At 36.9% G+C, this 25,642-nt stretch overlaps 1 protein-coding gene across 1 annotated transcript; it reads left to right on the top strand.

Annotated features, from left to right (window-relative positions):
- Positions 1–14,950: 14,950 nt before the first annotated feature.
- LOC110752913 (potassium transporter 7) lies at positions 14,951–24,397 on the top strand. Its single transcript, XM_021953676.2, has 10 exons — positions 14,951–15,543; positions 17,803–18,031; positions 18,213–18,461; positions 18,656–18,706; positions 19,573–19,833; positions 21,165–21,217; positions 21,357–21,471; positions 21,672–21,926; positions 22,751–23,273; positions 23,426–24,397. The coding sequence occupies exons 1-10, from the start codon at positions 15,268–15,270 to the stop codon at positions 23,964–23,966; spliced, it is 2,553 nt and encodes an 850-aa protein (XP_021809368.1). The 5' UTR covers positions 14,951–15,267; the 3' UTR covers positions 23,967–24,397.
- The last annotated feature ends 1,245 nt before the right edge of the window (positions 24,398–25,642 follow it).

The following is a 25,642-nucleotide window of genomic DNA, read 5'->3' as shown; positions in this document are numbered from 1 at the left end:
CTTTACAAGCACACAAGTGAAAATTGAGGCAAGAATAATTTCAATTAAATTTAAAGAAAATTAAAATCAGAAAATGATAAATAAAAAATCCGTCACACAAGACAAAATGTTAAAATGGTCCAGCCCCTTCAAATTTGGACAAACCGATCCAGCCAGTGTTGGATAGTCACCCGAGAGTTTATTTCATGTCACTGTTGGACAATCATTGGACTAGTTTGTCCAATTTTTTGGAGAAGCTAGACCATTTTGTATTGGTGGATTTGTCCTTTTATGATTAAGCCCCAAGGAAAAACATACAAACATATTGTCAATTTTCCTCTTCTAAACTTAACAAGGCCACCACAGAAGACCAATTTTTGGGTTAATTCTTCAGCAGCTATGTGAAGGAGAGCAACATGACTACTTCTCATCATAAGCTCAAATGGCGAAAGAATCTTCTGCAAAAATGGCAGTGGCTGTCGGACGGTAATTAACGTTAACACCAATTAACATTAACATCATTTCATTTGTCCGTACCACCACTTATACCAATGCCATGTGGTACTACTGTAGTATTGTATAATTACGTGCTTTTCACAAGTAGGTCCATTTTAATATGACATTTTATACAAAAATCCTAGAAAGCCTATTTGAATACCTCAACTAGCCACTTGTCAATTTCTAATTTGTTCTTAGTGTGCTACATTTTTTCACTTGAAAGTACAACATTGAGTTTTGTTAAAGTATTGGACTTGAATGGTTTTTTTTTATATATCTCCCTTTTTATCCACTTACACTCCATTTTTTCTAAACAAAAAGGAGTGTAGGTGGATAAAAGGGGAGTGGGAAAATCATTTACCATTATAAAATGTCATGTTAAAATAGGCATATTTGTGAAAAGCTAAATAAATAAAAGGTTTTATAAAAAAAGAAAAAAAAAGAAAAAATTCAGTTAAATTATATGAAGTTCAGTGTAATTACAATCAGACCTTTTTTGTTAATTAGTTGCTATTTACATAAATCTAAGCATCAGATTAATCTTTAAAATGTAGAATTAAAGAAAAACTCGAATTAAATAAACATTTTGAAAAACATGATCTAAAAGACTCAATTATATCTTCTTTCCAAATATTAACATGATCTAAAATTGCATCTACGTACATTAGCGCTTGGCTTTTGTTAACTTATGCCCTTTGAGGCTCTGTAGTTTTTGGACTGTCTTGTCAACTACCAGGTACACAATTTTGTCATATTTTTTTCTTGAAGCTAATATTGTAACAGAGGAGTTGGCTAATCTCACGCATTTGGTTTTTCGTTTTTTGTTGCTTGTAAAATGAAGTACGATTTGCGGAAGTTAGGAACTCAGTGAGGATCTTATTTTATTTTCAAAGAAAAATAAGTGGTTAAATGTTTTTTTTATTACATAAATATAAAATGTCTAAAATTAAGGATTAACTAGTAACAAGCCTGAGGTTCTTCATATAAAAAAGAAATAGTAACAACCATATTGGATTAACAACTGGTTAAAAATACATATTATTCTTAAATTTCAATAAAAGTATGTAATTGAATAAGAAAAACTAAAAAATATCAAAACCCAGACCGAGCCAACCCTTTCCTAGGGTTGAGTGTCGGTTTGAAATTAATATAATTTAGTCAATCCGAATCCAATCCAATATAAATGAAATTATGATTTTTCCAATCCAATCATATCATATTAGAGTTTTAGAAAATTTGGCATAAGTCCAATTATGAGGAGAGATTTTGGGTGCAATCCACGCAGAAATTGTTGTTGATCTAGGCCCCGTTTGGGATTGCTTTTTTTGGCCAAAAACCTGCTTCACTTTAAAGTTAAGCAGTTTAAGGTGTTTGGTAAAAAGAAAATATCCTGATTATTTTAAAAGTAATGGCCTTTTGACAGCAGCTTTTAAAAGCAGGCTCTGAGTTGCTTTTTAAAGTTGCTTTCAAAAGAAGCAGAGATGAACATTTAATGAATTTTTTTAATTCCCAAAATACCATCATTCATTTTAAAAAATGACACCACCTCCACTTCCACATCCAACTCCACCACTTGCACCACCACATACACTACCTCCACAACCACCGCCACCACCACCACCACCACATCCTCCTCCTCCTCCTCCTTATCCTCCACCACCACCACACCACAACCACCACCTCCTCCTTCACCTCCACCTCCACCACCACCTCCACAACCAACACCACGACCACCACGACCACCACATCCTCCTCCTCATCCTCCTCATCCTCTGCCACCACCACCTCATCCACCACCTCCACCACCACCATGCTACCATTGCCACCGCCGCCACCACCTCCACAACCGCGCGCCATCCCCACCACCACCAACTCCACCTTCATCACCACCACCACCTCCACTCCATCACTACAACTACCACCACATGATTAGTACATAACACTTTTAACATCATGTCTATTTTAGTCATTATTCACATTTACAACAATTTTATATTAAAATTTACCAAACGTTTTTTACACTGCTTTTTGTACTAACAGCACTTTAAAAATATTATTTACCAAACATGGAGCTGCTTTACTTTACAGTTAATTATTTTCAAAGCACAGCAGAAGCAACTTCTTAAAAAAGTGACAGCAATCCCAAACTGGGCAGTCATTTGACTTTTGAGCCACATAAGATTACATGCCTATTTCAATTTATTGATATTTACTTTTTTTTATTTTTTATTTTTTGTTCCAGTTATGCACCTAAAACATAAATAAGGTAAATTATGAATTCCTAAAACTGGTAAGTTATTGATTTGTAGGATATTAATTATCATATTTGATTTGAATTTAATTGCAAATCTATTTATTGAATTCTGAAATGGTATACCGACATCAAAATTTATAATAAGAGTTCATAAAAACTTCATACCTTAACAATAGGTAAGGTACCTATGCATACACCTCGTATGCAGTATGCAGGTAATTAAACCCATAAATTACCTCTAGTCCAGGTAATTAAATCCATAAATTACCTCTAGTCTAGGTAGTTATACCATCTAGCCCAGCTAATTGAACTCATATAATATCTTGGTATGGATCTTTAAACTCAACTGAGATAAAAATCCATACAAAATTTCTTTGGGAAAAAAAAAACACTATTACATGGAAGACATGTACGTATGTATATAAATATGAACCTCCAGAAAAAACTACTTAAGAAAACTCAAGAAAAAAACACTTACCTATAAGGCAGGTACATATATACCTGTATATATTAACATTATTTACCTGTATGTCAGGTACATAATTTAATGTGGGTGCTTGTCTAATCGATTGGTATAATATGTGAGTCTTTACTTTTTATTGATTAAATTGTATTTTATCTATATATTAGGAATATTATCAAGGAAAAAAAATTCAAAATTCAAAATTTGGAATTCAATTTCAAGGAAATAATGAATTAAATTTAGATTTTCAATGTGTTTTCCTTATTTACTTTAAAGGGTAAAATCGACACAACAAAAAAGTAATAAATGTCAAAGGACCTACATCTAAAACCAAAAACACGAGAACTAGACCCAATAACAGCTAATCGTTTTGGACCTAGATCTAAGAATCCCTTAGAGTTTTAAATCCAATCCAATCATTAATTGGATGATCGGTTTTGATAATGAAAAAAGACAAGAATGAAATATGAAACATTTATTGTTAGATTTAATCTAATAAGACATATTAATAGACGTAAATTTATAATATAAATGAAATGCTAGAAAAAAAATTATTTTTGATTTTATAATATATTTAAACATAACCCCATCAAATGACGTAAAATGTCATACTTTTACAATTACAAATACTCACTCAAGCAAAAGAAGCATAACACTAACTAGATTGGATTTGATTTGATTTGATTAGATTCTAACAAGCAAATCCATCATTCGATCCATTCATATCAGTTTTGGAAATTAGGGATTCAATCCAATCCGCCAAATCATCGAAACCAACCGCCTAAGCGCCCAAAATGAAGAGCACAATGAGAAAAGTAGCTTTTATACCATGGTCGACTTGAGATGACGTCGGGAAACTGCCAGAAAGCACCTCCAAAGAACGGGCGGCAGTGCTACAACTTCACGACATCGATTCGTCACAAGTGGTGGTCTGATGATGGATCTGATCCTAGGGGTAGGTGCACGCCGTCTAGAGGAACAAAACCCAGTTGGTCCCATCAGCAATCATGCTCAGAAATGTCGTGAAATTTTGGGTCAAGTCGTCGCTAGTGTCGGGTCGGGAGTTGGGTTATTTGGTCTGGGCAGAAATGAATAAAACATTTGGGTTTTGGGGTATTTACAATATTTTCAAAATTACACTTTGGCCCCTCAAACTTCTATAGCGGATAACTTCTTCAAAATTACATGAGTTCAAAAATCCTTAATTAAACTTCAAGAAATCAAAAAAATTTCATCTAATTAGTCTTTAAACACACCTAAACCCTAAACCCTTCGTGTGTCATGATTCCAGCAATCTCAAAGCAAGCATCATTTGAAAAAAGAAGACCTAAAACTCAAGCCCAATTATGAAAACTAATAAATAAATGAAGGCTTGAATGGTGAGTCATATGAGACTTCACTAAACCCTAAACCCTAAACCCTTCGTGTGTCATGATTCCAGCAATCTCAAAGCAAGCATCATTTGAAAAAAGAAGACCTAAAACTCAAGCCCAATTATGAAAACTAAAAAATAAATGAAGGGTTGAATGGTGAGTCATATGAGACTTCACTAGCCTCAAAAATATATATACAGGTAAATTTATTTAGAGTGCTGCTAAACAAACCCTAAAATTAACTAAATACACCCTATTATCTAAGTACACTCTAATATTTAAATCAAAATGTAAAATTAACTAAGTACACCATATTTAATTACCAAAAATACCCATGGTACACCATAATACACTCTATCACATAACACCAAACTCATTTTTTCCAATCGTTGTTAACGGGTGAATTTGTACCTAACGGATTAAGACATAAGCACACACATAACACAAGTGTTTGAGTGGTTCACCCATAATGGGGCTACATCTACTATAGTTTATAGCTTTGTATTTGTATTTGAATATGGAGATTACATTGTACATGAGAGATATATGGGAAGAGAGGCTTGAGAGTTATAGTAGAAGAGAAATAGAAAGCTTGGGAGAGCTTTGGGCAGCTCTTGGAGAAGTGAAGAAGTAGCAGCTGATGGTCCCTTTGCTTGGAGGTGGTGAGCTCTCATTTATAGGCCAAGTTGGAGTAGACAAAGTTGATTGATGGCTGGGACCTTACCATGCAAGGTGGTCGGGTCAGTCATTCGACGTTGTAGATGACCATGCAAGGTGGTCGAGTCGGTCATTTCACGTGATAGATGACCATGCAAGGTGGAGAGCGACCATGCAAGGTGGTCGGCGCTCATCCAAGGTGGTCGGTGCTCATCCAAGGTGGTCGGGTCGGTCGTTTGACGTGATAGATAACCATGCAAGGTGGAGAGCGACCATGCAAGGTAGTCGGCGCTCATCCAAGGTAGTCGGGTCGGCCATGCAAGGTGGTCGGCGCTCATCCAAGGTGATCGGGTCGGCCATGCAAGGTGGTCGGGTCGGTAGTTCCACGTGATAGATGACCATGCAAGGTGGAGGGCGACCATGCAAGGTGGTCGGTGCTCATCCAAGGTGGTCGGGTCGGCCATGCAAGGTGGTGGGCGACCATGTAAGGTGATCCTTACTTGGTTCATGTATCGACATATAATAATAATAATAATATAATATCATAGATATTATGTTATGACAGCCCATCATAGATATTAAGTTGAGATATTATCCCTAGATATTTATGTTTAGATATTTATGTTGACACATTATATTATTGTAAAATCACTAAATGAGATAAGAGATTTAGATATTTATATCCAGATATTTATGTTGACACATTATATTATTGTAAAATCACTAAATGAGATAAGAGATTTAGATATTTATATCCAGATATTTATGTTGACACATTATATTATTGTAAAATCACTAAATGAGATAAGAGATTTCTCATCTTCTTCGAATGGTCCCAGACCTAGCACAAAGAGATTTCTCATCTTCTTCGAATGGTCTCAGACCTAGCACAGAGGAGACACATGGGTGTCTTCATAATTGATTGGCTGGAGCAACAGGTTGGGTGTGTCATGACAGAGAAGGGCATTCTTCATGCATCGCCAGCCTTATTTAGACCAAGAGATGAGGGGCTGCCTCCAATAAGAACAAATTTTCTAGTGGACCTCTTGGTTGCTCAAGGTGCTTCACGGTCAGTAACAAAATGGTGAGAACGACATGGATCTTTGCTGCGTTTCCCACAGACGGCGCCAAATGTTAATGGGTGAATTTGTACCTAACGGATTAAGACATAAGCACACACATAACACAAGTGTTTGAGTGGTTCACCCATAATGGGGCTACATCCACTATAGTTTATAGCTTTGTATTTGTATTTGAATATGGAGATTACATTATACATGAGAGATATATGAGAAGTGAGGCTTGAGAGCTCTAATAGAAGAGAAATAAAAAGCTTGGGAGAGCTTTGGGCAGCTCTTGGAGAAGTGAAGAAGTAGCAGCTGATGGTCCCTTTGCTTGGAGGTGGTGAGCTCTCATTTATAGTCCAAGTTGGAGTAGACAAGGTTGATTGATGGCTGGGACCTTAGCATGGCTAGCTACTCCTTGTTTGGTGGGATGTGGACCTATGACAAGAAGGGCTATCCCTTAATTGGTGGGATATGCTGAGGGAGTAAGGCCGAGCCGAGCACATATCTGCTGGAGGTGGTGCGGCCGAGCCGATCACATGTGTGGAGATAATAAGGCCGAGCCGAGCCTTAATTGGTGGGATTTGCTTAAGGGGGAAGGTGAGGTCAACAAGGTGCCAACAGTTAACATTCTTCAAATTATAAACCCAAAATTGGATTCTTTGAATCAATCATAAGATTACTCCACGGAGAAAAAAAATTCAAAAACGCCCAAAAGATAGTTTTAAAAAAAAGTTTATGTTCCTCATGTTGCTATAGCCAGTCTCTTTAATAAGGTTATTGACTTTTCAACTCTTTCTAAGCAGATTTCCTAAGAGTAAGATTAGTAATCTTTTATAGATAACAGAAGCATTCCTTTAGTTATTTGTTAACCTCTATATTCTGGTCTCTGAAGAGGCTTAAAAAGAATCTACCTCTCTTCATCGCGCCTTGGTGAACATTGTTAAATTCTTGTTTTGCAACTAGGATGTACATGAGGCAGTAGTAAATTAGAAGAGCTTTGAAAGGTTGCACTCAAAGTACAACAACAAGCTTGGAAGGGTTTTTCGCTTACGAATTAGGGTTGAATATGGTGAGTAGGGTGTACTGTTGCATTCCTAAAAGAACACAAATTAATGTGCAAACAACCAATTAAAAATACCCGCAATTGCACGAATCTATCGAAGTATAGATTATGTAAGTACGGGGTCGATCCCACGAAGAACTTGTCGGCTTCCTATAAGTTCTAATTTGAGTACGTAAAGAACACTTATTTAACACACCACAAATGCACAAATGAAAAATGGAAACTAGAAATGAGTAAAGAAGTGTAAAAGAAATGAAACAACACAAGAAAACTAAAGAAAAACACAAAAAACATTTTCTATCACCATTTTATCACCACTTTAACACCTGTGAACAGTGTATAGCGACCGGTCGTGAGGTAAAAGCGACCGGTCGTTTTTGGGCAGAGTCGAAACTCAAATTTTGACGTGAAAAGCGACCGGTCGTCAGGTAAAAGAGACCGGTCGTTTTTGCACAGAGTCGATTTCTCTGTTTTTCAGTTTCGACCTCTGTCCAGTGTTTTGCCTATAACTTTCCAACCGTACGTCCAAAATTCACGTTCTTTATACGGTTGGATTCAGCACAGAAAATGCAAGAACACAATGCGGACCAAACGTCCAAAACAATTACGGAAACAGATAAAATTTAGTAACAAAGACACATAACGTGTCAAACACGCAACTCACACACACATTGGGGGGGGGGGGGGGTTTGATTTGTTTGAAGTGACCTATTTCTATTGCATGAAAGTAAATGGACTTTAAAATTGAATAAGAATGGCAGAGATGAATTATCAAAGAGTGGAATCAAGATGTAACAAACACTAGGGTTTCGGAATCCACCCTAAACAATTCTACCTATGTTCATGAATACTCAAGTGATGAACTCTAAACATGTTGTTGAAGATGTTCGCAATCAAGACCAGTACGAGTGGCTCAAGACGCATTGATTCTCTCTAATGTACGCAAAGTGCAGTACGAGTGCTACAATACTTGTGCCTTCCCTATAATCAAATCTAGGTGTGCTTAGTACTTTGATTCAATTACAAGAAAAACCCATTAAGTTCAAAGAGAATATGAACATCACAAGAACCCTAATAGCATGGTGTTTACATTAGGTATTCAAGAAACCAATTCACATGGATGATTCTTACTTCATCCATTTATTGTTTAGGATAACATGAAGATACACATAATCCCAACAATCTCAAGAAGCATGCTTTCAAAGATGGCCAACCAAGGAAAAACACACATCAAGGATAGATTAATTTGGTGAATTGGAATTCATCAACAATATCTAGAAATTCATACACTCAAGCATCAAAACAATAAGGTAATCATGTTTAGGGCTTCAACCTAAGCCCTAGCTATGGAGTTTAGTTGCTCATACTTATTCCAAATACAAACTCAAAATAAAATTAGAAAGAGTTTACAGATTTTGAGAAAATGATGAAAGCTTCAAGGTCATCAATGGTGGAAGCTTTCTTCTCCACTTTGCTTGGCTGCACCTTGGCTTTCTCCTAGCTCCAAGCTCTCCAAAATCTGCTCCCAATGTTTAGAATGATGGAATGACTTTATTTCCCACGTTCAAGACCTCTCCCACTTCAGATTGCACTCCCTTTGCTTCCCTCTCTCCTCCTTTCCAGCTTTACTTTTAGTATTCTATTGCCAAAATCTTCACCCATCATCCTTTGTCTCCTTTGTCATGATGAAGCCTTGACTTCACAAAGATGCCAAATGCTTCAGAATATATCTCTTTTGCAAAGGTAATTCCTTGTTACCAAGAGTTATGGTAACAAGAAATTAAGATGACACAAAGGAGGTGAAAGCTGGCCAAAAAACGGATTTCCAGAGTTGTGGTAACATGCTGGATTAGTTGGATAGGCAATACTTGTCCAATGGAGCTCAAATTTGGATATGTTGTAGTTAACATCCATTGGAACAAGTCTCATGAAGATCATGACCTCATCCGAGCACCAGAGCATGTTGATCCCAGGCCAAGAAGTTGACCTACGAAAATGAACAAAAACAAAGTTTATAACCAATAATGCACTTTTAGCTCATTTTCATTCCAACCAAGGTAAAATCTAAGAAAACACAAAAAGGAAGTAAAAAGCTATAAAATGTCAAGAACTAACTCAAAATAGTGGGTGAATAACATGAAAAATCATGTGTAAAAATGAACCGAACATGTACGTACTCATGTAAAATTATATTTGTTTCACAATTCAATATATCCTTTTTGGTCATTACATTAGTGTATGTTAGTAATTCAATAAATAGTTTGGTATATGGTGTACTAAGTTAATTTCAGGGTTCATTTAGTAGCACTCTTTATTTAAGTAGAGCTTTTTGTAGAAATATCACTTGAACTTATACACCAGTTTCAATTTATCACCTTAAAGAAAAGTTTAAGAGAAATGTCACCTTAATTTTTCAAAAACCATGATTTGTCATCTGTCTTTAACGCCATCCAATTTTTCATCCATTTTTAAGGGTATTTTAGTCTTTTCAATATGTAAACTTTTTTATTTTATTTTAATAAAGCTATGTAAAGCCTCTTTGAAGCTCATTTTTTTTCAGTGAAAAAAAGGAAGTTAAAACCACAAAAGCAAGACTTTTACTCTGAACAACACTCAAACTTTATGAACAACACTCAAATTTTGTGGTTTCAATTTGTTTTTAGGGAAATAATCAAAGGCACTAATTCAATTTTGAGAAAGAAATTGACAAAAAGCCTTCATCTGGAAATTAACATACAAAACAAAAGTATAGCCCAAATGGGTTCACAAAATAGGATTCAAAACGTGACCAAGTCTACAACTTATACCAAGGCCACAAAGCTACAACACTTCAAAACATAATCCCAATTTTTATCTGTTTGTAATATAAACTTTGCATGATACCAAGACCAATTAAACCTAGGTGCTTTGTGATTTCCATACGTTATTCTTCTTGGCATGAGACTTGGCGTTGGTTCTCATTGTGCTTGCTCTTGTAGTAGAAGAACATGGGTTTGAGACTTATGCACTGGATTCATACATATTTCTTGCAGATTTTATTCCTCTTGGTACAAAGTATGCTTGATTTGCTAAGGTTTCACTTGTCTTATTTCCTCCATTTGTCTCCAACTGTTGTTGGCTTGGATTTGCTGAAGTTTGCCCTCTTGGATCACCTTCTCCATTCACCTATACCAAATCAAATTTCATTGCCAACTTCTCAACATTTAATATATAAACAAAAATTAAAAATCTCATTATCTTTACTTGAGGTCTTTTTGCTTGCTTCCTCCTTTCACAAGTAGTAGCATTATGGCCTTCTTGGCTACACTTACTGCAGTTGATCTTGATGAAGCATCTTAGAAGTTTGTTTGGATTTGAAGGAGGTCGAACCTTATCTGGCTCCCTACGTCTGAGCATCCTTGGTCTCCCAACTTGCTTGTGATATTTGGGGGGTCTATAAAGTGACCCCATGGTGAATTTTCATGGTAATTAAATCACAATCACCTACACACATACACGAATTAACATTTATTTAAAAGGACAATACACAGTAACCCAAAGCACAAAAGCAAAGTAATAGCATATAAGTAAAGCAAAAAAAAATAAAGAAAGAAAAAAGGATCACATGGATCAAATCTCTCATTGTCATATAAAAAGCAAAAACTTCAAAGATTCCCAAGTAGAAAGCAAAGCTTTACTGTGGTTTGGAGGGTAGTAGTGTGGAGTCGCCATCAATGCCAATGTCCTTGGAACTGGACAACTCACAAAGATCCCTAAAAAATAATTTGAAACCCTAAAGTTTGACTGTTGTTCATGTGTAAAAGTATTGCTCTTGTCTTCTCTGATTTTTTTGTTCGAAAAAGAAGTTTCACAAAGGGTTTACATTTTAGAATTACTAAAATACCCTTGAAAATTGATGGAAAATTGGATGGCGTTAAAGTCAGATGACAAATCATGGATTTTGGAAAATTAAGGTGACATTTCTCTTTAAAAAAAATTTAAGATGACAAATTGAAATTTGTGTATAAGTTGATGTGACATTTTTACATATATAATGGCAGAATGCCTTAGAAGTGAAACTTACAAAATCCCTTAAAATACCATTGCTTAACAAAAATGTTAGAACACCACAATTTAATATAATGAGGGCAAAATAGTACAAATATAATTTGCTGAATTGTAAAAAAAAAAAAAATACATACATATATATGTAATTAGTTACTCACCAATCCAGACACATTCCTTTTTTTTACTTCCCACCCTCCCCACACTTCCCACATGTCTCTTTCTTTTAACTTGTCTTCAGTTATTGTTTACACGCATTTCACTATTTTTGAACCATTAGAATAGTCAAACCATCTGAGACATGACACATCTACAAACTTTACAAAATTAATTAAAAAATCTAATAATTTAAATTTCTTGAAAATTCAATTAAAAATATAAAAATAAGATTAAAAAGTCACAATATCCAAAATTGGAAAAACCAGAAGGCCAACTCCCCCTCCCTATAGAAACTGATTTTCCCTTATATTATTCATATGATCATTATACAATATATATATATCTGTAGAGAATGATCTACAGCAAGCCATTATCATAAACATAAATATGGAGTTATGGCCTAATAACAATGTAACTGACAACTAACCATTTCCTATCATTAGTAGGATTAACTATTGTAACTCCCTAATATTCCCCCACAAATCGAGCGCACACATCATAGCAAGATTTGAATGAAGAAACTACATAGTAATGGATATGGCGGCAGCAGTCGGTTGTAGTAGTCCAGTAAGGGGAACCAAAAAGAAGAACTCCAATCTCCAGAGTTGCAATAGTAGCATGAGAGAAACAAAGTAAACATAACGCCCATTGAAAGGCAGGAAGTGAAGGAGCGCATGGGCTCATGGAAGGAAGGAATAAAATGACGGGCTGACATACAAGTCAAATGGACCTAGGAAACAACTTTAGGCACCTATACTCTACCTACCTCTAAGTAAGATAAAGAGCATGTGGTAAGCGAGAAAAGAAGTAGCCATGTAGAAAAATAAAAGCTGCCCAAAATAAAATAAAAAAAGTTACACCAAGAGAGGAAGTAGAAATAAAAGAAAGGGTCATGCTAGGGAGACCAACTTGTGTACCAACTCTCTAATAGAGGTGGAGCCCACCAATACAATGGGTCCCACACTCTATTAGAGAGTTGGTATCCCAAGTTGGTCTCTCAAGTTGGTCTCCCTAGCATTTTCCTAAAAGAAAATTCATCACATGGTAAGCAGAAATGGATGCGTGCAGAGAGAGCAGAAGGAATATTTGAAGGGAATAATGGGGTTAAGAGAGGGTGCGGCACAACAGTAGAGAATAGAAGGTGAAACCAACTTGGGACACAAAGAAAAGAAAAAGAGAGCATGGGTAAGTTTGAAAAAGCACCATAGAAACAATAAAATAAGGTATGAGGAAGAAAACCATGTGGAAACAGAGAAGTAATAAAGAAAAGATCAAGAGCAAAAAGGCCCGTAGAGATTAAAATTAAGAGGGATTATTGACCCAAAAAACAATAATAAGAAATAAAGAAGGAAACCAAGTGAGACAGAGAAATGAAAAGAGACTGTGGGCAAAACACTAGAGAGAAAATCCTTTCAAAATAAAGATGGAAAAAGGAGAGAAAAAGAGGAGAAAAGTGAACACCCATCAAAAGGAGAAAGTAGTCAAGAGAGGGAGAGAGAACACAAGATGTGAAGGAGCTCATGGGCTCATGGAAGGAAGGAAACTCAAGATGCCAGAGACAACCCATGACGGGGAGAGAGAAAACACAATTGAAAATAAGAGAAGAGAATAACCCAGTAATATAAAAGAATTATAAAGAAAAGAAGACAATACCAGTAACAGAGAAGAAGAAAGGCAATGTAAAAGAGCAGCGAAGAAGACAGAGACTTGCAGTAAAATCAAAGAAAGAGTGTGGGCTTAAGAGGGGAGGAGAACACCGGTTGAGCAGAGATAGAGCGTGAGAGGCCAATACCAAAGTGGCAACACAGAGATACAAAGTCAGCAACACAGTGATAGGGCTTGAGTGACCGATACCAAGTCGGCAACACAGAGGAAGAAACAAGGGCTGTGCAAAGGGAATAGTGGCAGTGTAGCACGGCAGAGAAGGCTCGATGAGCATTGATGAGGCTCGTGGAGGAAAGAGAGACGGCAGGTGAACAATGACGGGCATCATCAACAAACAAGAGGAAAAATATGGAAACCATGATAGAGAAACCATCAGAAAAACATGGGAGAGATAAACCACAATCGCATACTAGGATAAGGCTTGGCGAGCGTTGACGAGGCTCGCAGAGGGAAGAGAGACGGCACGACGGAGACAAAGAAGTGGAGAAAGATTTCAAGAGAAAGAGGGAAACAACGATAGGGAGGTGTGGTCTCTTAGGGAAAACAGAGATCTGGCCATGATGTCAAGAGACGGAGATGGATGAGGAGTGGAAGAGGCACTGAGCTATGGAGGAGGGGAAAAAAAAATAATATTCATCTTTGAGAAAAAGAGAGGAAAAAAGACTACACAAAACAAACACCTTTACGGGTGAGGAGCACCAACGACTCTCAATGTTGGCAACTAGAGTATCGCTAATCAACATTAGCCATTAGCTCTGATACCATGTAGAAACTGATTTTTCCTTATATTATTTATATGATCATTATACAATAAACATAAATATAGATGTAGAGAATAATCTACAGTTACAGGAAGCCATTATAATCAACATAAATATAGAGTTATGGCCTAATAACAACATAACTGACAACTGACCATTTCCTATAATTAGTAGGATTAACTATTGTAACTCCCTAATACTCCCAACCCCTATACCCCCATCCCAACCACCCCAACGCCACCTAAGCTGCCATACTAGTGTCCCCTACCTCCCACCCCTGCCTCGACAACTTTCGCTTCCCCTGCCTAACCCCTTTTTCCTTGACCTTTCATACTCAAGAGCTGAACAGCAAATCATCCATAAGCAAACTTTTCTTGAATAAACTAGTGGCGGGTGGAGGTTGAAGTTTCTGAACAATGATATGGTATGTTGGAAGCGAGATATAAATCCCTCAAAAAAAAAAGAAAAAAAGAAAAAAGAAAAACAATGGTGCAAGCAGCAACATTTTGCAGCATCCTCTCTCTCCCCTCACCTTTCGCTTGTTTTATTTTCAATTTCAGCAATATTAATATTGTTAATTTTAAAAGAAAATTATTAGAAAACCAATTTTAAATATTTATGTTGCTTATGTGTCATATCTTATATAGTTAGATTATTAGAATGGTCTGTTACAAAATGCGGATAAATGCATAATATATAGAGGCTCGAAATCCCTTTATATTTACCTAATTAAAAGACATTACTTATGAAAATTAAAAAAAAAACAGAAAATGTGCCAAGAGGCTTGTTTTATGATTTAAATGCAAAAACAAAAAGTGAAAAAACGATCGAATTGATTGACCAGTGAGGTCATAAGCTGGTCTCTCTTGGGAGTCGACCATTTTATCTTCCCAGGGCTCTTCTCTTTTTGGATCGGTCTGACGTGGCGAAACAGAGAGCAAATTGTAACCGGTTCGGACCGGACCGGGCCCGATCGGACACACCAAGAGCAACAAAAGAGAGCTAGAGCGAGCAACACAGCGAGCGTGAGATGTTGAAGCTCAACCCCATATTTAGCCCAAAATAAACAAAATCTCCAACAATTTCCATTTCCATTTCCATTTACCAAATCCTAGAAAATTTTCTCCCTCTTTCTCCCATTTTCGTATGCCAAACCCTAAAATTTTCCTTCACTTTCCTCCCATCCAAACACCCACCCAGCCAAAATCCCACTCTGGTATTCTGAATACCAAAATTTAAAGGAGAGGCAAAAAAAATAAAAATAAAAATTGACAGTTGTCGTCGATGGCCGAGGAGGAAGGTCTCGAGAGGGGCGAGATCAATGGCGGACTAGCATCCATGGACTCCATCGATTCGCGGTGGGTTTTTCAGGACGAGGACGACTCCGAGGTTGACGATGAGGAGGCAGAGGACGATGTGAGGCATCGGACGGTTGTGGATTCGGAGGACGATGAAGACGACGACAATGCCGAGCAGCGCTTGATTCGCACTGGCCCTCGCATCGATTCCTTTGACGTCGAAGCGCTCGAGGTCCCCGGCGCTCTGCGAAACGAATATGAGGTGCTTCAAGCTTTACGATTTGCATTTTGGTTTCAGTGCCAGTAGCATCGCTCTTTTGGCATTGCTTTGCATGAACTAGAAATCAATGCTTGTCTTCTCTTACTTCCCTATAGTGTTTTATCGTATACGTCAGTCTTTCTTTGCTTTTTGGTTGATTTATATTTTCGTTTGGACATCTGATGTGAATCTAGCTGGAACAATACCGATCCACATACTCGTGAAGCTGCCCTTTTTTATTTTTTGAATTTTTAAAATTATTTTAGTTCTGGTGAATGTTGCTTGAAATATCTTAGCAATGTTTATTTTGAAGCGAGCATCCAATCCACTTTAAGATGTTGTCATTCTTCAGCTTGGAGTTTAACTCTTACTTGTGTGATTGATTTCCCCTTTTGGCTAGCTGTATTTCCGGAAGGATTTAGTGCTAAGAAAATTAAATAAATAAATGAAATGCCTATTGTGTCATATACATTTTGGGGTTGTGAGGTTATTTTTTGCCCTTCTTCTTTAACTAAGAGGATGGCATGAGTGGCTTCTTCAAGGCAAACATTAGTAATGGATGTTCTAACGGTGGTAATGTAGATAAAGTTTGTTTGTTTGTTTGTTTGTTTTTTTTTTTTGTGGGGTTGGGGGGGCTGTTGGGTGGGTGGGGGAAGAATTCATTAACATTGACAAGAAATGCGTCATCATAATTCCCGACTTGTTTACCATCTTTACTTTGGAATTTGTGATGCTTCTGCTAGAACCTTCCACGTGAAATAAAATAGAATGCTAATAACACACATACCGAAGTTAAAATGATAAACAAGTTCACAATTATGAGAACACAATCTATGCTCAATCCATTCTTCTCCTCAAAGTAATGATTTTAGATTAATTTAAAAGGAAGCATTTTTTAAACAATCCCAATTGTTTCGGAAGGTGAACTTACCTAGTAAAGTACAAGTAACTGGGTAGTTGGTCATGGGAGGGTCAATACTATTGGTATTATCCAACGTAGGAGACCAAATTAGTTTTCTATTGGCGAGAAAAGAGTAGAAAATGTATATGTACTTTTTCCAGTAGCTCTTCGATTGTGGCACAAGCTCTTAGGAGAGGCAAGACAAGCTCTTTGGAGAGGTAAGGTTGTGGTTGGTGTCCTGGCCTCTTTTATATCATTTTATTTGCGTAACATTGTGCTTTCCGGGGAGAAGGCTAAAGTTTGGTGGAAGTGCAGGGTTATGCCTGTGTTTTTGGTTGGTTTGTTCTGAAAGAAATTCTCGAATATTTGAGGAAAAGTTAGGGAAGGAGATGTAGGGCTTGGTATTCCTTGTGGCCATTGGTAGTGGCTGTATTTAGAGATTGTGCTTTCTTCATTCTTCATTTAGATTGGCATGCTGCTGTCAGTTGATTTTGGGCGAATTAGCATTATAATGTTTTAAGTCATATGTTAACTTGTGCATCTATGAAGGAAGTGGAGTTTTAGGTTTTCAGCAACTTAGCATTATCATGTTCGGAAGATGGTAATATTTAAACTTAGATTGTAATTATAAACCAACCAGTATGATGAATTTTCACCTTGGACTATATATTCTATGATGGGAATTCTTCTGTACACTAGCTTTTGTTGGTCTGCTGCCATGCATCTTTGTTGCTTTGTTTAGCTTGTATCTTCTAGTCAGATGGACGACTTGTTCCATTTCTTTTTAATGAAATTATGTTCCTATGGAAAAAAGAAAAAAAATTCACATTGGACAAGTACGTAGGCAACTGATGGTAACTTTCAATTGTGCTTCATAAAACAGTTAATCCAGTTGCCTTATCTGTGGCGACTGGAGAAAGTATGCGGTTTTATCCAATATGGATGAATAGATTAGTATTCCTTATACTTCATCATCTGCCTTACGGTTCATCCTAGTGAAAGTACCCAGTTTCTTTAATACGACTTCATAGATTGATATGGTTCATCTAAATCGGATTTGAATTTTGTACTGAAAGAGGGAACGTTGATACAAGAGTTCTTTTCTTGGAACATGTATCTTCCTTTTTGTTTCTTTACCTGTGTTGCTTTTTTCCTTTTCTTTCTTTCTTTCTTTCTTTCTTTCTTCTTCTTTTCTTTTATATTTAGAATTTGGTTTTTGCTAACCTTATTTTTCATTCAAGGGAAGGAGTTAATGATACAGAAAGCTAAACTATTGAATTATGGAGATGTATACTTTCTTTGCATAGGGCACAAATTTTGTGATTGGAATTTCTTCTAATAATAAGTATATTTAATTGCAGGATTTCAGTCTTGGAAGGAAAATAATAATTGCTTTTCAGACACTTGGGGTTGTCTTTGGTGATGTTGGAACAAGTCCATTGTATGCCTTCAGTGTCATGTTTAAAAAGGCACCTATTAATGGAAATGAGGATGTTATTGGAGCGATGTCACTAGTCCTATACACCTTAATCTTGATCCCCCTGCTTAAGTATGTGCTGGTTGTTCTTTGGGCTAATGATGATGGTGAAGGTATGCCAGACGTCGTAAATCAAGTCTTCATTTTCTGTCATCTTCTCTCTCTCACTCTCTCTCTCTCTCTCTCTCTCTCTCTCTCTCTCTCAATACAAACCTACCTATTATGTATGTAGTACAAAAGAAAATGTTTGCCTGAATGTGTATTATCTATTTGATGGCTATTTAACTGTTCCAGGTGGTACATTTGCTTTGTATTCATTGATCTGTCGACATGCTAAGGTCAGTCTTCTTCCAAACCAGCTTCCGTCTGATGCCCGGATATCAAGCTTCAGGCTAAAAGTGCCATCTCCTGAACTCGAGAGATCTTTAAAAATCAAGGAAAGGCTCGAGGCTTCTCTGACTCTGAAAAGGCTTCTTCTGACATTAGTGCTTGCTGGTACTGCTATGGTGATAGCTGATGGGGTTGTTACACCAGCTATGTCAGGTATTTGCACAATCTGCTATTTTATTTGTTGTTGCAACTGATCAACCTATTATTGATGTAATGAAATGAAGAAATACTGCAGCGGCTCTTCTGGATGTATTTCTCTAAATTGTAAAGAGTGGGTCTGCATAAATTTTTTATGTTTTGTATTACATTGTGATTGCTTTTTAATTTTCTTGTTCTTCTTAATGCAGTAGTGTCAGCTGTTAGTGGTCTAAAGGTTGGAGTAGATGCAATTAAGCAAGGTATTGTTTACGCTGTTGAGCAAGTCTCACAAAGTTGCCTTTGCTTTTGTTTTTGTTTTTACTTTTTTTTTGGGCGGGGGCTTGATATATGACCATAGTTGCCAGTTTACATTCATGATTCTATTGGAGGGGCTACACAGTCTCTCATCAAACCACAGTTGCTTTTAGCTTTGATGCAGCCTGTTTTGTGGTGATTTTTTTGTTCTTTGTTTTTGTGTCTCAGCATTAAAAGTGTAATTAGTGTGCAACTCTGATGTGAAGCATAAATATGACCTCTTCTCTTTTCCTCATCGAACCGCAGTTACTTGTAGCTTTGTGCAGTTTGACTTGTGGTTAGCAAAAGGAAGTACTATCATTTTGTGTGTCTCTCAGCAGTAAAAGTGTAAATAGTGTGTCTGTACTACCATTTTGAATTTGTTCTAGGTAAGTCCTGCCTTGGCGTGCTTCTCTAACATGTGCATCAGGACATGCCTGAATGCTCTCAGTCTGATGGTTAAGTAATTACTGACGGTTATAAATTTAAGAATTTTGTTTATCTTATCTTATTTATTTTTGGTTCCTTTTACCTATTATATCTGCCTTTAGGGCTTCCTCTATTGTGTTGTATCGATTTCTCAAAGCTCAACATGCTTGTATATACACATGGTTCTAAGTTTTGACCAAATCATGCATGATTCATCTCATGAAAGCAGTTTTTTGAAGTGGTTAACTGGGTCGAAAATCTTTGTTTCCTATTCCTTTTCCCCTCTTCTCTCTCTCCTTTTGGGTTTTTATTTCATCATTGTACATATGATAGCTGCTTATGCTGTTTTAATGTGACCTACTATTTAATATTTACTATCCTTTTTTCTTAAATTTGGGTGCAGATCAAGTGGTGATGATTTCAGTTGCGTTTCTTGTAATTTTATTCAGTGTACAGAAATTCGGGACAAGTAAAGTTGGACTGGCTGTAGGCCCTGCCTTATTCATATGGTTTTGTTCCCTTGGGGCCATTGGGATTTACAACCTTGTTAAATATGACAGCAGTGTGTTGAAGGCATTCAATCCTGTTCACATCTATTACTTCTTCAAAAGGAACTCGACTAAGGGTTGGTATTCTCTTGGGGGTTGTCTTCTGTGCGCTACAGGTAATCAATCTGGAAAACTTGGACTTTGGGGATGCATGAGAGTTGCTATATTTGTCCTTTGTAAATGTTTGCAACCTTGATTCCACTTGTAAATTTGGTCTACTCTTTTCTGTAATTAATTTTTTTCCCCTTTTCTTTTATGAGTTTTACTGTTCTATTTTAGCATATGAATGGAATACTTTCAACCCGAAATAATTTCCCTTAATAAAAAAAAAATTCAGTTTCTTACGAAAAAAAAATGTACAAATTATCTTAATGTCTGTATTCCCTCACAATGTGACTGTCAGTAAACAAATCCATTGATGTTTTATGGTGAACTGAAAATTCTACCACCTTACCTAGATTGATTTTAGAGTGTTGGTGCCTTCGTAGCAGAGTTAACGGCGGTCTTATAGAATGCTTTATTGGTCCAATCTAGGACAGATAGAAAGGGTATGAACGTTGGAGTCTTTGGGAGTATTCTCTTGTAAATCTTATGCCAAAAAAAATTATGGATAACTCGTCTTTCTTCCTTTAGTGCAATTTGGAAGGCAAAAATACCTCATGAGTTATGGGTGTTGGCCTGGATTATGGCTCATGGTAGGGTGAGTACTCATGATATGGTTCAGAGGAGATGGCCTTCATTGGTGTCTCTCTCCCCACTGGTGTGTGATGTGTAAAAGTGCTGTTGAGAAGAGTTCAGGTCACCTGTTGCTCCATTGTCGTATTGCTTTGACCTTGTGGAGAAGAGTGTTTAAGGAGGCCCATTTGAGTTCGGTGAGGCGACTCCAGCTTTGTGTGTTGCATTATTGTGTGAGAGGTAGAAGTTTTGTGGTGGATAAAGTTGGGTAGGTGTCGGTATCTTCAGAATTTAAGGGTAGTTCCTTTCGAGCTAGATTGGAATTTTGCTGTAAACCAGTTTTTGTTGGTCTGCTGCAATATGTCTTTGTTGGTTAGCTATGCTTTGCAGTCTTTCTTTAATTCTTTAGCTAGCGTCTTCTATCTAGTAGACCAGTGGACAACTTGTCCGCTGAATGGTTTTGTTCCTTTTTAATGAAAAAAAAAATAAAAAAAATCTGCTAACTCTATCCCTTAGCTTGCATTTGTCTGTTTCCTTTTGAAAAAAGAAAAAGAAGAAAAAGACATGTGCCTATTGTGTCATAAGAATTCAAAGCATGAATTATGGGATGCGACTCACCAATGGTGTAATATGATAGAGGTGTTAAGCTTTTATATGCAAATGCGATTCTAATTTGTCTTTTATGATTTATGATGAACTGTGAACCTATATATTCATGTTTGTGAACTACTTATTTGTATGTTATTGTTACTGATGGCATAGTATGTGTCAGGTTCTGAGGCAATGTTTGCGGATCTTTGCTACTTTTCTGTTCGATCAGTCCAGGTAAAGAATGTAGAAATAAGTGGTTTTTGGGTCAATTTTTCTACATTTTTTTATGATACATCAAAGTGTCTCAACCTATGGTGTTGGCCTTCTCATTACTTCAATTCTAATTAATTTACTGGGTACCTTTTCTTTGCAGCTTACATTTGTGCTTCTTGTTTTGCCATGCCTTATGTTGGGTTATTTGGGTCAAGCTGCATACCTTATGGAGAACCCAGCTGCAGCTGAGCAAGCTTTCTTTTCTTCAATTCCAAGTAAGCTTCAATGGTTTTTTTCCATTAAATTGTCATCTGTTTGGACTTTTCGCAAATTTTTCAGGAGTCACACTTGTTCACTAAGTCTTAGATATGTTATTAACTCATTTAATATCCCTTTGCATTTTGGAACATTGTATTTGCATAAGTTCTAGATGGAAGTTAATTCTGGAGAAATAATACCATGTCTTTGTCTGCAGGTGGTGTTTTCTGGCCTGTGTTCTTCATTGCTAACATTGCTGCATTGATTGCTAGTCGTGCAATGACGACGGCCACATTTTCATGCATAAAACAATCAATGGCACTTGGTTGTTTCCCTCGCCTTAAAATCATACATACCTCCCGGAAATTCATGGGGCAAATTTATATCCCTGTCGTGAATTGGTTTTTGCTGGTGGTTTGCCTGGTGTCTATCTGCACTATTTCAAGCATTGATGAGATTGGAAATGCATATGGTAATACTCATTATGTTCCAAAGTATTTAGTCTCATTTCTTGTTCAACTTTGTTCTTTGTTTGTTAACGAACTCTTAAGGTTTTAGATTTGGGTTACTTGTAGATGTCTTGCCTAGACAACTTAGTTTTCTTTCAACACTCTAGCCTCCTCTTCATATTGCTTGTGTGTGTGTGTGTGTGTGTGCTGTTATTTTGTCTTAAAGCTATCCTCTCTCTGCTATTTATTTATTTTTATAAGAAAGTTATCCTTTTTCTTCTGTTGTTTACTCTAGTCCCTCAATTAGATTATTTATATTTTTAATGCTGAATAGCAAATATCATGCGTTTCAAAATTTATCAAGTTCCTTAATTTATAATTTTATTAAAGAAAATTATAGTGGATAATAAAATCAAATAATCCATTAGGATATGCAAATTTGCCTCTGTTATAATATTTTAGTGTTTAAAATTCTCTATGTTTAACAACAATTGTACTAATTAGGAGCCTTTGTTATTTTTTGTTAGATGCATTGCATACTACATATTTCATCTTTTCTGGATAAACCGTGTAAACTCCATGGAATATAATATCCCTTTTTTTATTTGGTGAATTTCGGTTTTTTTACCTCGTTTAAAAATTTATTCTCTCTAAATTGGAACCTTATAGGTCAGTCCTACTTAACTTCATCGGACATTCCAAATAACTTATATGCGTTCTCATGAGTAATTTCAACAGTTACCATCAACTGTGGTTCTTGTATCCCCGTGGATGAACTTAATTTTTGCATAAAATCAATTTATATACAGGTTTTTAATTTCTTGATAATGACCCTCTTTTACTACAGGCATTGCTGAGCTAGGAGTGATGATGATGACGACCATTTTAGTAACAATAGTTATGCTTCTTATATGGCAGATAAACATTATCATCGTGCTGAGTTTCATAGTAATTTTCCTGGGGTTGGAATTGACCTTTTTCTCGTCAGTTTTGTGGAGTGTGGGAGATGGAAGTTGGATAATTTTGGTCTTTGCCATAATTATGTTTTTTATAATGTTTATCTGGAACTATGGAAGCAAGCTTAAGTACGAAACTGAAGTCAAGCAAAAGCTGTCAATGGATTTGATGCGGGAATTGGGTTGCAATCTTGGGACAATCAGAGCACCGGGAATTGGCTTGCTTTATAATGAGTTGGTGAAGGGAATACCAGCAATTTTTGGCCATTTTCTAACCACACTTCCGGCAATCCACTCGATGATCATATTTGTATGTATAAAGTATGTTCCAGTTCCTGTAGTGCCTCAAAGTGAAAGGTTTCTTTTCCGGCGTGTCTGCCCAAAAAACTACCACATATTTCGTTGCATTGCCAGGTAAGATGCTAAATACCTGTAATTTAGGAGAGTTGAGTGTTGCCTTTGTTGAATCTTGTGCAAAATTTAGATTTGAGTGTTTTTCCCTTCGTTTGCCTTTTCATCCTATTATGTCTAGTTGCCTTCCCTGTCTGATGTCATAACTTCAACAGGTATGGCTACAAGGATGTTCGTAAAGAAAGTCACCAGACGTTTGAACAGCTACTAATTGAGAGCCTTGAGAAATTCATTCGTCGGGAAGCTCAGGAGCGGTCACTAGAGAGTGATGGGGATGATGGTGATACAGACTCTGAGGACATGACTTCGTGCTCAAGAGTTCTCATAGCTCCCAATGGAAGTGTCTACTCACTTGGTGTTCCTCTCCTGGCAGAGTACAAGGAGTCAAGCGAGCCTATATCAGAAGCAAGCACATCAGAGGAGGTGAAGCCAGCGCCTCCTGCAGACCAGACAGCTTATGATGCTGAGCAGAGTATTGAGAGGGAACTATCTTTTATACGCAAGGCCAAAGAATCGGGGGTTGTCTATCTTCTCGGTCACGGGGATATTAGGGCCAGGAAAGATTCCTGGTTTATTAAGAAGTTAATCATCAATTACTTCTACGCCTTCTTGAGAAAAAATTGCAGGAGGGGGATTGCCAATTTGAGCGTGCCCCATTCGCATCTAATGCAGGTTGGGATGACATATATGGTTTGAAGGACGATTTTGCTACGAAAATAAGGCAAATCTGAACTTTTACACCAGAGTCGAGACACGAACGCAGCTGGTGTTATGGAAGATTGATGTGGCACACGACTTGTTGCTGCAATTTAAACCATGAGCTTCTGGAATTTCGTTGCCCTCCTCGCTATTTGATTGTTGGCCATTTTGGTCCTCCAATCCTTGAGGATGTCACATCTCTGAAGTTTTGTTCTCCTTGGCTTGTCTTCCATGCATCGATTTTTGCAGTTATGCATTTGGAAAGTGTACTGTAATTACGATGTCAAAGTTATGTGAATGTGATTTATAATGCACAGCCTTCCACATCTAATTGTTTTGACATTGAAACGACTATTGTTGGATTGGCATTCATATAACTTGTATAGACATGATAGGAAATTGAAATTATATTACGTACTTTATTACCATTCTCCTATTCATCTCTCTCTCTCTCTCTCTCCCTCTCTCTCTCTCGTATAGACTTAAAGGAAACTGAAATTAGCTCCAAAGAAAAAATAACATCTCCCATTAACCATCATGCCAACTACCGTCATCAAATCCCTTCCGTCAAGACATTATATACACGTATCCCCGTTTGGTTCACGGAATGGATTTGAGGGGAAATCAATTCTCATGTCATTTTCCAAGGAATGGGAATGAAAGATTCCTTTTCCACGTTTGGTAATGTTGGGAAAGTAATCGGGAGATTTCACTTTGTTTCCTTTCCCATGTTTGTTTTGAGTAGGAATGGAAAACAAAAATTGTATAATTTTCCAATTATACCCATATTAAATCAAATAAAAAAAGAATGCATTTAATGATACGTTGTAATTATAAATTGTTCATAGGGACAAAATAGTCATGAAAATTGTGCATTGAATGTTGGCACATTTTCCCAAACTTTCCCATGAGGAGGGAAAGCAAAACCCAAGTTAAGAGGGGGGCATCACTTTCCCCCCTACTTTCCCATGTGCCAGGAATCCGTTTCCCATTCCCGGACTTACCAAACATGGGAAAGCAATTGAATTCCCATTCCTATGCCTCCTTTCCCATGAACCAAACGGCGGGAGCAGGAATCATCCCTGTAGCTTCCAATTGGCTTTGAAACTGTTTATTAACTTCCATCTCCATAAACCATCCTCCCCATGGCAACAGGCAAAACCCAAGCTTTGAAACCAAACTCAAGCTTCTAGTACCCAAAACATATAGAAGACTTAGGTGGATAGCTTGCGTGGCTGTTGGGGTTTTTTCAAAAAAAATTATAGGGTTTAGTTTGAGTTCTGTTTTTAAATTTTCTTCAAAGTTCACATTTAAATGGGAGTTGATGAAGGCTATTACATTTCATAAGGGTTGACATGGAAAATAAAAGTCAACTCTTTCTACGCATTAAAGACATTATTTGAAGTGTAAGGGGAATGACAAATGACATGAGGAGAAGGGAGAAGGTCTAAAGTAGAAGGTTAGAGATGGGATTGATAAGTCTTATTTGGACTCTTTGAGTATTGATTATCTCTCTTGGTTTTGTACGTGCAAGTTTTTTCCTTGCATCGTAGGGTTAGGTTCTCCTCTCTAAGTTTTCTAACACCTCTCTTGCGCGATCAAATCAGTGTATTTGGTGTGGTGAACTCGGAGATTGCATCCCTTGATGCACCAATATAGAGATAGCTCATCTA

Source organism: Prunus avium, chromosome 8 (assembly GCF_965620075.1).
Source record: "Prunus avium chromosome 8, drPruAviu1.hap1.1, whole genome shotgun sequence".
Taxonomy (NCBI): domain Eukaryota; kingdom Viridiplantae; phylum Streptophyta; class Magnoliopsida; order Rosales; family Rosaceae; genus Prunus; species Prunus avium.
Note: the sequence above shows the minus strand (reverse complement) of the source record. Positions and strands in the feature narration are given on the sequence as shown.

What these genes read in the sequence shown, in the direction of transcription:
- LOC110752913 (XM_021953676.2), top strand. Translation starts at nt 15,268, where the DNA reads ATGGCCGAGGAGGAAGGTCTCGAGAGGGGCGAGATCAATGGCGGACTA. An exon ending in CTCTGCGAAACGAATATGAG is followed by an intron (nt 15,544 to 17,802) that starts GTGCTTCAAGCT and finishes ATTTAATTGCAG; the next exon opens with GATTTCAGTCTTGGAAGGAA. An exon ending in TGTTACACCAGCTATGTCAG is followed by an intron (nt 18,462 to 18,655) that starts GTATTTGCACAA and finishes TTCTTAATGCAG; the next exon opens with TAGTGTCAGCTGTTAGTGGT.